The sequence below is a fragment of the Rhinatrema bivittatum genome, chromosome 10 (assembly GCF_901001135.1).
Source record: "Rhinatrema bivittatum chromosome 10, aRhiBiv1.1, whole genome shotgun sequence".
NCBI classification, from domain to species: Eukaryota; Metazoa; Chordata; class Amphibia; order Gymnophiona; family Rhinatrematidae; genus Rhinatrema; species Rhinatrema bivittatum.
Window position 1 is genome coordinate 64,629,274 of NC_042624.1, and position 13,722 is coordinate 64,642,995.

General features: G+C 46.3%; 1 protein-coding gene across 2 annotated transcripts in view; it reads left to right on the forward strand.

The window, feature by feature from the left end:
• DHX9 (DExH-box helicase 9) overlaps positions 1–13,722 on the forward strand; it is a 164,097-nt gene that overhangs the window by 105,250 nt on the left and 45,125 nt on the right. For both annotated transcript variants that reach the window (XM_029617881.1, XM_029617882.1), the window contains 2 exons: positions 3,226–3,299; positions 13,106–13,258. In XM_029617881.1, the coding sequence (XP_029473741.1) occupies positions 3,226–3,299; positions 13,106–13,258 (227 nt within the window). The remainder of the gene's footprint in view (positions 1–3,225; positions 3,300–13,105; positions 13,259–13,722) is intronic.

Sequence of the window (13,722 nt, forward strand, 5' to 3'; positions counted from 1 at the left end):
GGAAGAGTATTTTCTTCCGCTGCCCCTTTCCAAGGAAGCCAGGTCCAGTCTGGCGTGGTGGATGACGAGGAGCAATCTGGAGAAGGGAATGCCCCTTGAAGTCCTGGATTGGGTGTTGGTCACTGTGGATGCCAGTCTCCGGGGCTGTGGTGCAGTGTGCCTGGGCAGGTCAGCGCAGGGCCTCTGGTCGGGTTCGTAACGGTTGTGGTCCATCAATCGGTTGGAGACACGGGTGGTGCGCAGAGCCCTTCAGGTAATTCTTCCCTTGGTCCGTGGTCACATGGCGAGAGTGTTTTCGGACAATGCAACGACTGTGGCCTACATCAACCACCAGGGGGGGAACTAAGAGTCCCGCCATGGCTAAGGAGGCTCAGCTATTGTTCATGTGGGCAGAACTCCATCTCCAGGGTATTGCTGCCTCTCACTTCGCAGGAGTGGCCAATGTCCAAGCAGACTATCTCAGCCAACAGCAGTGGGACCCAGGGCAGTGGAAACTGTCCCTGGAAGCCTGGCATCACATCTACGCCCATTGGGGGACCCCTCAGCTGGACCTCATGGCAACGAGCCAACGCCAAGACGGAGAGGTTCTTCAGCTGCCGGAGGGAGATTGGGGCGGTGGGCCTCGAGGTTCTAGTGTGCCAATGGCTGTCCACAATCCTTCTTTATGTCTTCCCTCTGTGGCCCCTCATAGTGCGGGTGCTCAGGCGGATAGAGGCTCATCCAGATTTGATGGTGCTAGTAGCACCGGAGTGGCCGTGACTCCCGTGGTTCGCAGATCTAGTACATCTAGCAGTGGACGAGCCGCAGTGTCTGGCTCACTTGCAGGGGCTGCTGCGTCAAGGTCCCATATTTTCAGATCGGGCGGATCGCTTCTGTCTCGCGGCCTGGCTTTTGGGAGGTGGCAATTGCATCTGAAAGGGTATTCGGAACCGGTTATTGCTACCCTCCTTCAAGCTAGGCGACAGACTACCTCCCTTGCCTATTCCAGAGTATGGAAGGTTTTTGAGACCTGGTGTGGGCAGCAGGGTCTGGATCCACTGATGGTTTCTGTTCTGCACATTTTGTCCTCCTAACATCAGGGCTTGTCCAAAGGATAGGCTCATAGTTCACTTAGAGTCCAGGTTTTGGCCTTGGGTTGCCTCAGGGGGAAGGTGCAGGGCAAGATTTTAACTTCCCATCCTGATGTGGTGCGTTTTCTAAGGGGTGTAAACATCTCCGTCCCCCTCTTCGGAACGTGTGTCCAGAATGGAATCTCAATTTAGTGTTGCGTGTTCTCTACAAGGATCCCTTTGAACTGTGGTCTAGCATCTTTAAAGGTCCTTATCTTGAAGACTGTCTTTTTGGTGGCCATTTGCTCGGCTAGACTGATCTTGGAATTGCAGGCTCTTTCTTGCTGTGATCCCTTTCTGCAAATCTCGCCCAACAAGATTTCTTTGCAGGCGGTGCCTTCGATCCTGCCCAAGGTGGTTTCTGCCTTTCATGTGAATCAGATGGTGGAGTTTCTAAGATTTCCGGACTGGTCTCGTGATCCCTCTATGGGCAGGAATCTCCATTTTTTAGATGAGTGGCGCACCCTGTTGCATTATTTGAAGGTTACCAACTCTTTCTGTAGCTCTGATCATTTATTTGTGCTCTTCGGGGGACCTAAAAAGGGAGAGAAGGCGTCTAAGGCTTCTTTAGCTCGCTGGTTGAAAAAGACTATTTCCTCCGCCTATATTTCCAAGGGCCTCGCAGTGTCTGTGGGGCTTAAGGCTCATTCTACTTGCGCTCAGGCGGCGTCTTGGGCAGATTGTCAACTGGTGTCTTTCTAGGAGATATGTCGGGCCGCGGTCTGGTCTTCGCTTCACACTTTCACCAAGCATTACCGTTTGGATGTGCAGCCCCCAGAGGTAACTCCTTTTGGTGAGAGTGTACTAAGAGCAGGTCTTTTAGGTTCTCGCCCGGTATAGGGGGCTTTGCTATATCCCACTTATCTGGACTGATCTGGGTATGTTCTGGAAAGGAAAAATGGTTCTTACCTGCTAATTTTCATTCCTGTAATACCACAGATCAGTCCAGAGGCGCTCACCCTTGGGATCTGTGCCAAAAGACTGCTCTGCTGGGCCTTTGGGTTCATACAAAGATGGTTTCAAAGATCTGTTGAGATTGTTAATGTGTTCTAGAGTTTGTGTTTACTTTAGTTGGTGGCTATCCAGTTCAGGGGTATCCGTCTCAGGGGTTTTAGTTCGCGCTATTAAATTATCTTGGCTTGAGTACAGGTCAATACTGAGGGACTGCAGGTAGCACTTAGGAAATGTAGCAGTGCCCAAGGTTTTGTGCTCTGTTTCCATCTGCTGATAGGGATGAATAAACCCACTTGTCTGGACTGATCTGTGGTTATTGCAGGAACAAAAATTAGCAGGTAAGAACCAATTTTCCTTTAATGTGCAGTGGCAATTGAGTTGCTGATCAAATTATTTATTTAAAGTCTTTTCTATACCGTCGCTAAGTAGTCTACCATCGCAACGGTTTACATGATGGCACATAAGTTAATGTAGGGAAAGTGTACTATCGTACATTCTAACAGGTGCCGTCAAAGGTTCAGTTACAATAAATCATTAAAGATAAGAAAAAAAATTTAGTGAATTAGGTCATGACCGGGTGTACCAGGAAGGTACAGTTTACGGGTAAAATTCACTAATTATAGTGTTACAAATAATTTTTAAAGTGATGTAGAGTTCATGGATCCCTCTACTGCATGTTACTAATTGTTGTGTTCCGGTGCTCTTCTGCCTCTTCTTGAATGTTTTCTAATTTCTCGTCTCTTTATAAAATGCTTGTTTAAAAAGCCATGTTTTTAAACTTTTCTTGAATGCTTTGAGATCTCTTTGAGATGTGCAATGTTATTACAACCCACATTAAGATTTTCTGGTTTCTTTATGGAATTTGTTTTTTATAGTGCAAGAGAGGACATAGGCACAAATCTGAAAAAAGTAATACATTGTTAGGGAACTTCATTTTCAGTCCTATTTTATTCTTCCCAGAAATGTATCAATGTTTATTACAAGAACAAAGGTGGGAGAAAGCTGAAAAAATAACTTTTTCAGGTAAATATTTTTGTTCTTGTTACAACAAATGCTAATAAGTTTCTGGGAAAAATATAATAACTGAAAACAAAAGTCCCTATAAGTAGTAGATTAGTTGTAAGGAGCAAAGAAGAAATAAAGTTCATTCTTTTCTCAATAGGTCATCTTATCTACCAACATAGCTGAGACCAGCATTACCATCAATGATGTTGTCTATGTTATTGACTCTTGCAAGTAAGTGATTGAAAATTTTCTGAGTACTGAGAATGCAAGACGGCCCCCAAAGTCCTAGCGGAGAGGTTCCTGAACCGTCTCCACGCTTGAAAAAGCATACTCATGTGTTTAAAAAAAAAATGAAATGTGATAGTCTGCTGTCATGTAACTAATTAAGCTGTTCATCCAATTCTTAAGATTTTCTAGAGGGCACATTTTTCATCATTGATCTTGTTTAAATGTCTGGCATTTTTGTGCTTTTCAACAAATCTTCAATCCATCTGAAAGCACAGTAACTTCCTTTAAGGTGAATTTACCTTATTGAATGAAATTCATTAAAACTTGACCAAGGAAAAACTGAAAAGCATAGAAAATCGATATACATGCATGGCTTTCAATATATAATTAAACATATATGTAACAGTTCATGACAGTAAAATATAAAAAAATGGGAACAGTAACTTTCAAAAGGGTGCACATTGACACGTGTGTATCGGTGTGCACCCAGGGATGCAGCAGTTTTATAACAATTGCGCACATACTGTGGCTGCATGAGGGAATTTTATAACTAGTACATGTCCACACCATGACCAGTTTAACCTCTTCATTCAGTGTAGAGCTAGGTCCTCCAAACCCCTCAGGTTTAATAGCCTGCAATCCCTCCAGTTATCCAAGACCCTTTAAAACCCTCAGGATTAGCTGGGGGTTTTGTTTGGTTTTTTTTTTTTTTTGTTTGTTTGTTTGTTTTTAACTTTACTGTTGCTATGGAGGAGGTGTTAAGTTACACGGCACTAGACCTGAGTGCGTGCCCAGCCTTGTAAATATTTGTGCATGCATCTCTTGATCCTACCCCCAGATTGCCCAGACCATGCCCCTTTTTTGAATCGAAGTAGACTGCTTTTAAAATTGGGTGGACGCACATGTAGAACATGAGCATGCATCTCCCACTTTTGGCACACGATGGACTTTTAAAATTCACCCTGAAATGTCTAAAAGTATAAAAAATATTTGAAACTCTAGTGTTATACAGATAAAAGGTTAAAGAAATATATATGTAAGGTGATACCTTTTTTTATTGGACTAATTTCTAATACATTTCTTGACCAGCTTTTGAGAGCTAATAGTCCCTCCTTCAGGTCAGAAGGAAGTGGGTGTTCACGTCACGATTTATTAATGTTTGGATATGAAAATAAGCACAACACGAGAGAGAAAATCATTGCACTTAAGGCATTTCATTAGGCAAGAAGCTCCAACTTACCAGTACTCTATTGTTGAGATTTCCCTGATGCAGCCCTACGAACAAAACGCTGATGGCATTGGAGTTCAGTGGATTACATAAGTCCCAAGAAACCCTAAGCTAAATGTTATTTCATTTTCTAAATTTACAATATTTTTGTATGGGTGCATTGCTGAGTATTTTAAACTGGAAGCATTATGGCACTATTTATTTGAGGAAACGTTTGTCACGTATTATACATTCTTCTAGGACTAGCAGGATGGTAGGCCTCACATGTAGATGACATCATCAGATGGAGCCCGTCATGGAAACCTTCTGTCAAAGTTTTTAGAAATTTGACTAAGGACACTGAGCATGCCCAGCATGCCACTATCCACGTATGCACGTGGGGGTCCCTTTTCAGTTTTTTTTTTTTCTGCAGAGCATTTGTCTCGCAGAGGTAGAGCTCGCGCTGATTTCTTTGGAAAACTTCACTATCAAGTTTTTCTTTCTCGTTCTTTTTTTTCCACTCCGGGTCCCTCGATCCTTCCTGGTCTGAGTTACAAGGTGTCGTGATAAGTTCCCCGTACTTTATATTGTGTGGGTTCCACCACTGCCCCCGGACTATGTCCATTGCAGACCCTCCCGAGGTCTGTAATCTTATGCCTGGGGGCGTCGCATGACATGCGAGGATGTTCATTCTGTGCCCAGATGGCTGAGCGTGCTTTGATAAGATGGAGAAATTGTTTGGGTCCAGGATGTCTGAGCCTTCGACTTTGGCATCGGGGGCATCGACAACTCGGGGCAAGGAGGACCCTGCAAATAGCAGTCCCTTACTATCTTCTCCTTTGCCAGTTCCCCGGGTAGAATTAGGTGCTGGTGATCAGCCTATATCTGTTCCCATTCTGGGAAAGACCAGACCGAGCATCGTGGGAAGTCGAGGAAGCACTGGTATCGGTCGCCATCCTCAATGGCTCCAAGTTCGGGAAGGCACCGCCATCAACCGAGATCCTCCATAAGCGGCCCCATCCCGAGGAGGCGCTGAGGGCCCAAGGTGGTCCCCACCGGTTCTGGTGCTGGGCATCGGTCTTCCTCGAAGCTCCAAGGAGGACCAGGTTACACCGCTGCATGTAGCATGGGATCTTCTTAGTGTTTGGATAATTGCCAGGTTCTTGTGGCCTGGTTTTGGCCTCTGTTGGAAACAGGATGCTGGGCTTGATGGACCCTTGGTCTGACCCAGCATGGCAATTTCTTATGTTCCTTAAGCTGTCCTGTCTTCGTTAGCATTCAAGGAAGAGTTGGCGCGCAGAGTGCGGTTGGTGGCGGGTCGAGCCCTACAGGGTATCGGGCCGCCACCAGAGCCTACGCCATCGATGCTGGCACTGTTGCTGGAGCAGTTGCTCCTCGGTACACTGCCGACATAACTCGGACTGATGCCCCGGGAGCCCTCGTTGCCACGGGGGACACTGGTGCAGCTGCGATCAGAGACCATTCCCATCGCTGTTTCCTCTGGTGAGGGAGGGCTGTCAGGGCCAGAGGTTACTCCTCTATGGCCAATCCCGCAGCCACCGTGCCCTGAACTGCCAAGTCCACTGACACCTTTGATGCCTCTGGTGCCCTTGGTGCCCCGGCCCAAGACTCCACTTTGGGATCCCCCACTGGTTTCTCCAGGTGATCTGAGCAAGGATGGACCTCCTTTACGACTCTTGGGAGGACGAGCCTTCTGTCTCTTCCTCAGATGACTCTGAGGACCTTCCTTCTGAACCGTCTCCTCTGGAGGAGAGACGTCAATCCCCTCCAGAGGATATGACATTCGCAGGTTTTGTCCAAGCCATGGCGGAGTCTGTGCCTTTCCAGCTCTTGATGGAAGAAGACTCCAGACACAAGATGCTGGAAGTCCTCCAGTTTGTGGATTTGGCTAAGGGAGGTGGCTGTGGTTCCAGTCCATGACACATTCAGGGACTTGTTTGTCTGGCTCTGGGAGCTCCCCATTGTCGGTCCCTCCAGTGAACCGGAAAACTGACGCAGTGTATCTTGTGCAGCTAATCACAGGATTTGAACAGCGTCAGCTCCCACACCAGTCCGTGATGGTTGAGTTTGCCCTCAAAAAGGCAAAGAGGTCCCATACCCAAGCCTTGGATCCTCCAGGCCATGAGCACAGGGCCCTGGCTATCCTGGGGTGGAAAGTCTTCCAAGGCTCCATGTTGGCGGCTCGCATTGCCTGCTATCAACTGTATATGAGCTAGTATTCCAGAAACCTCTGGAAACAAGTGTTGTGCAGCAGGGATTGGAATGCGACAAACATGAAGTTAGGTCCACATATGATGTCTTTGAGACGGTGGCAAGAGTGGCTGCAGGTGCCGCTTGAACAGGGCCCAAAAAGCACATGCAGCAACTGCTTCCTGTCACCTCCGTGGAGGTCCCGTCCTTTCCGGAGGCACAGCCGGCGCACAACGAGGCCCCATTGAGGTGCGATCGCCTCAATCCGCAGGCCCAACAAACTTTCCTGTGCTCAGCAGGAGGTGCCATGCTTGTTGCAGTCAACATTAAACCTCCTGAGTGCCACAATTGCTGAGATGCTCTTGCCGGTACTGTCCTGGACCAGTTGTTTCTGCTGAGCCACGTATGTCCCTTCTCAACCGTACTACAGGCCTTGCCGCTCAGATACTGTCACCCAATCAGCCCTGCTTCTCTGACTGTTTATTTCTTTATTTTTTTAAGAAACAGTAACAAAAGTCCAGTGAAAAGAAAGATATACTTTCTTGCTTCTGGCTGTCAGCTGAGGATGAGAAGGCCTCAGAGGGAGCAAGGGAACCAGGACCCCTGGCTTTCCTTCCCTCTGGAAGACTAGGGCTAAGCAGGGATCTCCAACCCCCTGCTCGCCTTGCTCTACCCGAGGATTGGCCCACAAAGGAACTTAACACCTCAGGGAGCACCACTCTTCTGTATTTGTTCCATACTAATACTTTTTTTTTTTAAACTCCAAACTTCAGGTTTGCAGTTCTACCATCTACTAGAAACAGAGAAATACTGAGGGGACTGCAAGTTGCACTATTTGTTATGTAGCAGTGCCTGAAAAGTTTTTATTCTCTGCCTCTATCTGCTGATAGGGATACAAAACCCACTTGTCTGGACTGATCTGGGTTATGGATTATATTAGTTTGGGAAGGTGCAAGTAGTGTGTATTAAAGATGCAGTGGGTAGAGGGAAAAAGAATGAAAAGCTGTACAAAGCAAGCAGGTAGTTGAGAAAAGAGCTAGAGAGAATGAGCCTAAAGAGCATAAGCTGGAGACAAGTGTATGTATGACAATAAGCTTCAATTGGGCACAAAATATTAGGAGCCAGTAGAGGAGCTGGTTCGGATGTTTGGGAGAAAATAGAGTGTGATGTGTCGGTGTGAATGTAAGAGACTGATTAGAAAAACACAGTAGCTGAGAAGATTTAAAAAAATGAATAAGTACTGTGGTATAATCAGCCGAAAGGCACAAATATGAAAGGTTGAAGAGATGAAAATGCAAGAATGCAGAGCAAAAATTATATATTTTGCCTGCAAGCAGAGGACAGTTGGTAGCTAGCTAGAGAATCATTGAAGAATCAGTCATTGTAAAAAATTAAAATTTCCTATTCAGAATAGGAAGGAGGTAAAAAAGTTAATGACGAGAGGAACCTAAGGAAAGCTTTCTAATTTGAGAACTTGAAAAGTGGTCAACTGCTCAATAGCTGTGTTTCCTTTCAAAGAAGCATAGACCTGCATTTATGGTGCAGAAATCTATGATGTGATGTGAGATATTGATGTGAAACAGAAGAAAGCTCTTGGATGAGCATATATAATAATCTCAAGCTTGCAAACAAAGGAAAAAGGCGATGATCAGAGCCAAAGGACTGCGAGGGTATATAGGGAGAGGCATAACCAGTACAGTACAAGCTCTATACAAAACATTGGCGAGACCTTATTTGGAGTATTGTGTTCTGTCCTGGAGGAAGTACTTCCAAAAAGATATAAAGTAAAAACAATACAGAGGATGACTACCAGAAGGCTGCAGTCTCTGCACCAAAAGCCTATGTGATGAGACCTGAGGGTCTAAATATGTAAATCTTAGAGGAGACTGGTGGGAAGTCATAGAGAAATTCAGATACTCGGTTACATGAATAATACACAAGTAGTAATCCTCTTTTCAGTGTAAAGGAATTTGCAGAACAAGGTCTTGATGTTAGGCTAAAAAATAACATTTGACAGACTGTTTGTCTCTTATGGTACTTAGTTGCTTTCATTTTCTGCATTTCTCTGAGACGGTAGCATGGTGAAAGAGACTATTGAATTGGTGACTTAAACACATGCAGTGTCTGGAAGAATAGTAGAAGAGTATTTTTTTGGAAGGAGAATGATAGGAAAGAAAAAGGGGACAGGTAGTGGGCTCAGAATGAAGAATCAGGTGGGTGTTCTGAAACTTCTGAGCAGAAAGGGGAGACAGAGAAAAGCTGATGAAATTAGTGGCTGAGATTTGTGTAATGGATGGATTTGGTTTTGTGATGGAAGGAAAAAGGTGAGATGAGAGTGTGGAATGGATGTAGTAAAAGCAGAAGACATGTAGGAAATGAGTGATTTACCATATAATAGATAATAGGAGGCAAAAATATTGGAGTAGATGAGTTCAAGGAGAAGTAGATGACTGTGAATGGGACCATGGGAATATTCATGAACGAGGATTCGATTCTAGCTTTTACCAGTAGAGTGAGTAGGGATGTGGGGGATGAGGGAGCAGTTGTGCAGAAGTTCCTTGAGCCAATTTTGGAGCTCAGTGGTGAAGGCTTTTAGCCTCTTCCCCCTATAGGCTCAGAAGTTGCTTCCAGTGCAAGTAGGAAGCTTTGGGCTCTATCTTCTATGATTTTTTTTTCTTCTCCTCTGGGGCACTTTAAAAAAAAAAAAATAAAATAAAATAAAGTGAAACGGAAAGTAGCAGCAACAGTGTTTCTTCTCCGGGGGTGCAGCACAGTGCTTCAGGCGCCTCCTGGGTTAACAGTGGCTTTTTTCTCGGGGAATGTATTTCATACCGACTGATTTCCTCCACGCAGTGCTGAGCTCCTACTGTGCTAATTGCTCTCAGCTGTTTACACACACTTCCTGAGTGGCTGAGAGATGCCGCCATGTCGCCAGGCAGCAAACGCAGGAAGAGGCTTCCCATTTGTGTTGCCTGCTGCGTGAGACCAGTTCAGCCTTCTCTTTTACTTAGCTTGTGCAGTAAGCATTGGAGGGCTTGAGGGGAATTGTCCACCAAAGATTTTGCTGCTACAGGGGCTTCCTCCTCAGAAATGGAGAGGCCAGCAGATGGAGACACCCAATGAAGGGGGGAGCCTCTGGAATCAAGGGAGGAGGAGGAGGCGCTCCCACCATGCCTATTTCCACTGGTGCTGAAGGCTTGGGGTTTTCTCATCCTGTTACCAGGAATGGATCCGGCATCATTCTTTTGGGTGGAATTTTTCAAAGGACTGCAGATGTTTTGCAGAGTTCAAGAAGAAAGGCATCTGGGGTCAAGAGAAAAGATTCACCTGAGGTCACCCTCCCTGAGGAGCAGCAAATACTCAAGACCACTGTCTCCTTCAAGGGGGGCAGAGAAGATCATGTGGTGGAAGGAGGATAATGCTATCTCAGAGAACTCTTCTAGTGACTCTGCTTCTTCTCCGGGTGACTCGACAGAGATAGTCTTGGAGGAAGATGAGATTCCACCAGACATGAAACAGCATAGAATTAAAAGACCCCATTATGGTCAAGTTACGGAAGGCGTCCTATTTCTTTCCTCTTCATAAAACGGTTCAGGATCTGATTGATTTGGAATGGAGTGTACCAGAGGCTAAAGCGGGCAGTGGTTCTGATGGTCTCTTTGCAAAAGGGCCATGAACACTATTCCATCTACATCATTGTGCCTAAGAAGGATGGGTCCTTTTGGCCCATTTTGGATCTCAAGGGTGTGAATCGGTCTGATTCCTTACTTCTGCATGGAAACTCTAAAGTTTGTCCTGGTGACAGTTCAGCAGGAGGAGTTCATGTGTTCATTGGACCTGTCGGAAGCCTATCTCCACATTCCCATTTGAGACTAGGATCAACAGTAACTGTGTTTTTGGAGTGGTTTTTTTTTTTTTTTTTTTGTTCTTCAGAAACACTTTTCAGTTCTAGATGTTACCCTTCGGTTTTGCAATGGCGCCTCAGGTTTTCACCAAGGTGTGATGGTCATGGTGACAGCGGCCCTCTGCCATGAGGGTATTGTGGTGCACCCGTTTCTCAAAGACTGGTTAATCCAGGCGCTGATTCACAAGGAAGCAGAGTTGTATCGTTTTCAGAAAGCTTAGAATAGGTAGTCAGTTTCGCCAAGAGCTCACTCCCGCCCTTGCAGTCTCTGGGGGCGCACTTTGACAGATAGTCGGGGCAGATGTTCCTCACAGATGACAGAATATGTAAAATATTCAGTCAAATTCAGGGTTTTCTGGACCTTGCCATGTCATTAGTGTCAGATTATCTACAGGTGTTTGGTCTGAATGCAGTGCCTCTGGATTTTGGTTCCATAGGCTAGGGCTCACATGCGCCCACTTGAAGCATTGCTTCTGACTCTGTGGTCCATGCAGTCGCAAGATTACAGTTTGCTTTCTGTTGAGCTGGTGGCTGGCAACTGCTCACTTGATGAAGGGCATCAGTTTGGCTATGCCAGATTGGATATTGATCACGACTGACAACGAGCCTCTCAGGTTGGGGGGATGCATTGTCAGGATCAGGTGGCCCAGGTAACCTGGTCTCTGAAGGAGATTTTATGGTCCATCAGTTGGTTGGAGACCAAGGTGATCCACCTGACGCTCTTCCACTTTCTCCCGTTGATTCAGGGACATATGCAGTAGCATAAGTGAATCGACGGGTGAACCAAGAGTCGCAGGGTCTTGGCAGAGACATCTCTCCTTTTCCCATGGGCAGCGTGGAACCTATGGCTCTTCTCGGCGGCACATGTTGCAGGCCTGGAGAACGTCCAGGCTAACTTTCTTAGCCACACTGTGTTGGAGCCCGGGGAGTGCAACAGTATTTCATAGGATTTGTTGCAGATGGGATCATCTTAAGATAGACTTAATGGCAACCCGGTGAAATGCAAAGGTCGGTCGTTTCTTCAGTCACTGGAAAGAGCATGGGTTACTGGGGATTGATGCCGTAGTACAGCCCTGGCCAGAGGGGGAATTTCTGTATATCCTTTCCCCCATGGGCACTCATAGGCTGGCTGCTGTGGCGAATAGAACTGACCAGAAGCTGAGCTATTCTGATGACTCCTGACTGATAATGCAGGTGGACCAGCCCTTTTGTCTGCCAAGGGCACAGGGCCTACTACATTAGGCGCCCATGATCATGGAGGGTCCGGCTCCATTCTTTCTTACTGCCTGGCTCTTGAGCAGAAACAGCTCCACAGGAAGAGGTACTTGGCAGCAGTGATTTCGACACTGCTGAAGGTCCAGAAATGGTCCACTTCCTTGGCTTACTTTCAGGTCTCATGGCTGTTTGAACATTTTTGTAAGTCCAGGGCGGAGTCCTCCTGGAAGGCGTCAGCTTCCTGTATCTTAGCCTTCCTTCAGGGAAGGCTGGATAAAGGGCTGGCCCTGAATTCTCTGAAGGGGCAAGTGGCAGCTATCTCATACTAATGGGGGCCCATCGTGGGGGCGGCGATCACAGTGCACCCAGATGTGGTCCTGTTTTTGAAAGACATGAAGAGGTGGTGGCCTCCTTTTTGCCCCATAGTCCCTTTGTGGGATCTCAGTTTGGTGTTGCATGCTCTATTATGGGGCTCTGTTCAAGCCTCTGAAGCAGAGTTCCTTGAGGATTTGTTTTTGAAAACTGCCTTTCTGGTGGCAATTTGTCCGGCATGATGGCTTTCTGAGTTTGCAGGCGTTGTCCTGTCGAGACCCTTTTCTAGTGATTTCTTCAGATGCGGTGATTTTTCATCCTGTGCCGTCATTCCTCACTTCGGCTTTTCACATCAACCAGACATTTGTGCTTTTGGCCTTTGCTCAGGAGGAGTGTGGTCCTGAGTATCTATCTCTCATGGACCTGAATGTCCAGTAACTTGTTACCTGGAGGTCACTAAAGCCTTCCTCAAATCAGACAAGCTGTTTGTCCTTTTTGGAGGGCTGTGTAAGGAAGAGGCGGCTTCCAAGGCTACGCTGAGGCACTGGATCAAGGAGATGGTGGAGTTGACATGTGCTGAAGGGCAATAAGCCTCCAGAATGCAGACTGAGTACGCATTCCACCCGGGCTCAGTCTGCATCCTGGGCAGAGGTGCATGCCATTTCGCCAGCCAACATTTGCAGGGCAGCTACTTGCTCTATATGTGCATGATGTCAGTGAGTCAGTTGTCTCTGTTTCCATCTGCTTGTAGGAGCTCATAATCCACAGGTGTGGATTGGCCTGCCTTTCTTAGAGGAAAGGAAATTCAGGTAAGAAGTCATTTCATCATGTCTGTGAACTTGAACATATATTCGAAACCCTAGAAATATTGGAATCTCATGAATCCACATTAGCATTAATAAATCAAGCCTGGTCTTGTAATCTCCTTTCTCTTCTCCATTTTACTCATTTACATTGCAGGCAAAAGGTGAAACTCTTTACATCTCACAACAATATGACCAACTATGCCACTGTCTGGGGCTCCAAGACTAACCTCGAACAGCGGAAGGGACGCGCTGGACGTGTGCGGCCTGGCTTCTGTTTCCACCTGTGTAGCAGAGCACGTTATGAGAGGTGAGAAGAGTTCATGGACTTGCAAAGAGCATAGTACATGTTGGCACATGAGTCCATTTGGTCTACATAGTCTACCAGCTTTCAGCTGTACAAGCTCTATCATCACTGTTCTAGCTATGACCATTACCCTTCTTTACTCCTTTCATATCTATGACTGGACTAGGATATCTCTCAGCTGTTGCAGCTTTTCTGCCTATATGAGAATGTTCCTTTTCCCTAACTGTGTAGTGTGGACAAGTCAGCCTGAAGCCCATATTAGGAAACAAGCCACTCCCCCCCCCCCCCCCCCCTTATTTCTAAAAATATTCTTTGGATGTAAAATATTGTTTACTGCAGTTAACCATTTAAATGACTAAAGTTTACATGTTTGGTAGAAGATGCAGTGACAGGCCTGCAGGAAGAGAGACCATAGCAGCTGTCATTAGTCCAGGGTGGAGGTATCCTTAAGCGTAGTGGAGAAGGTG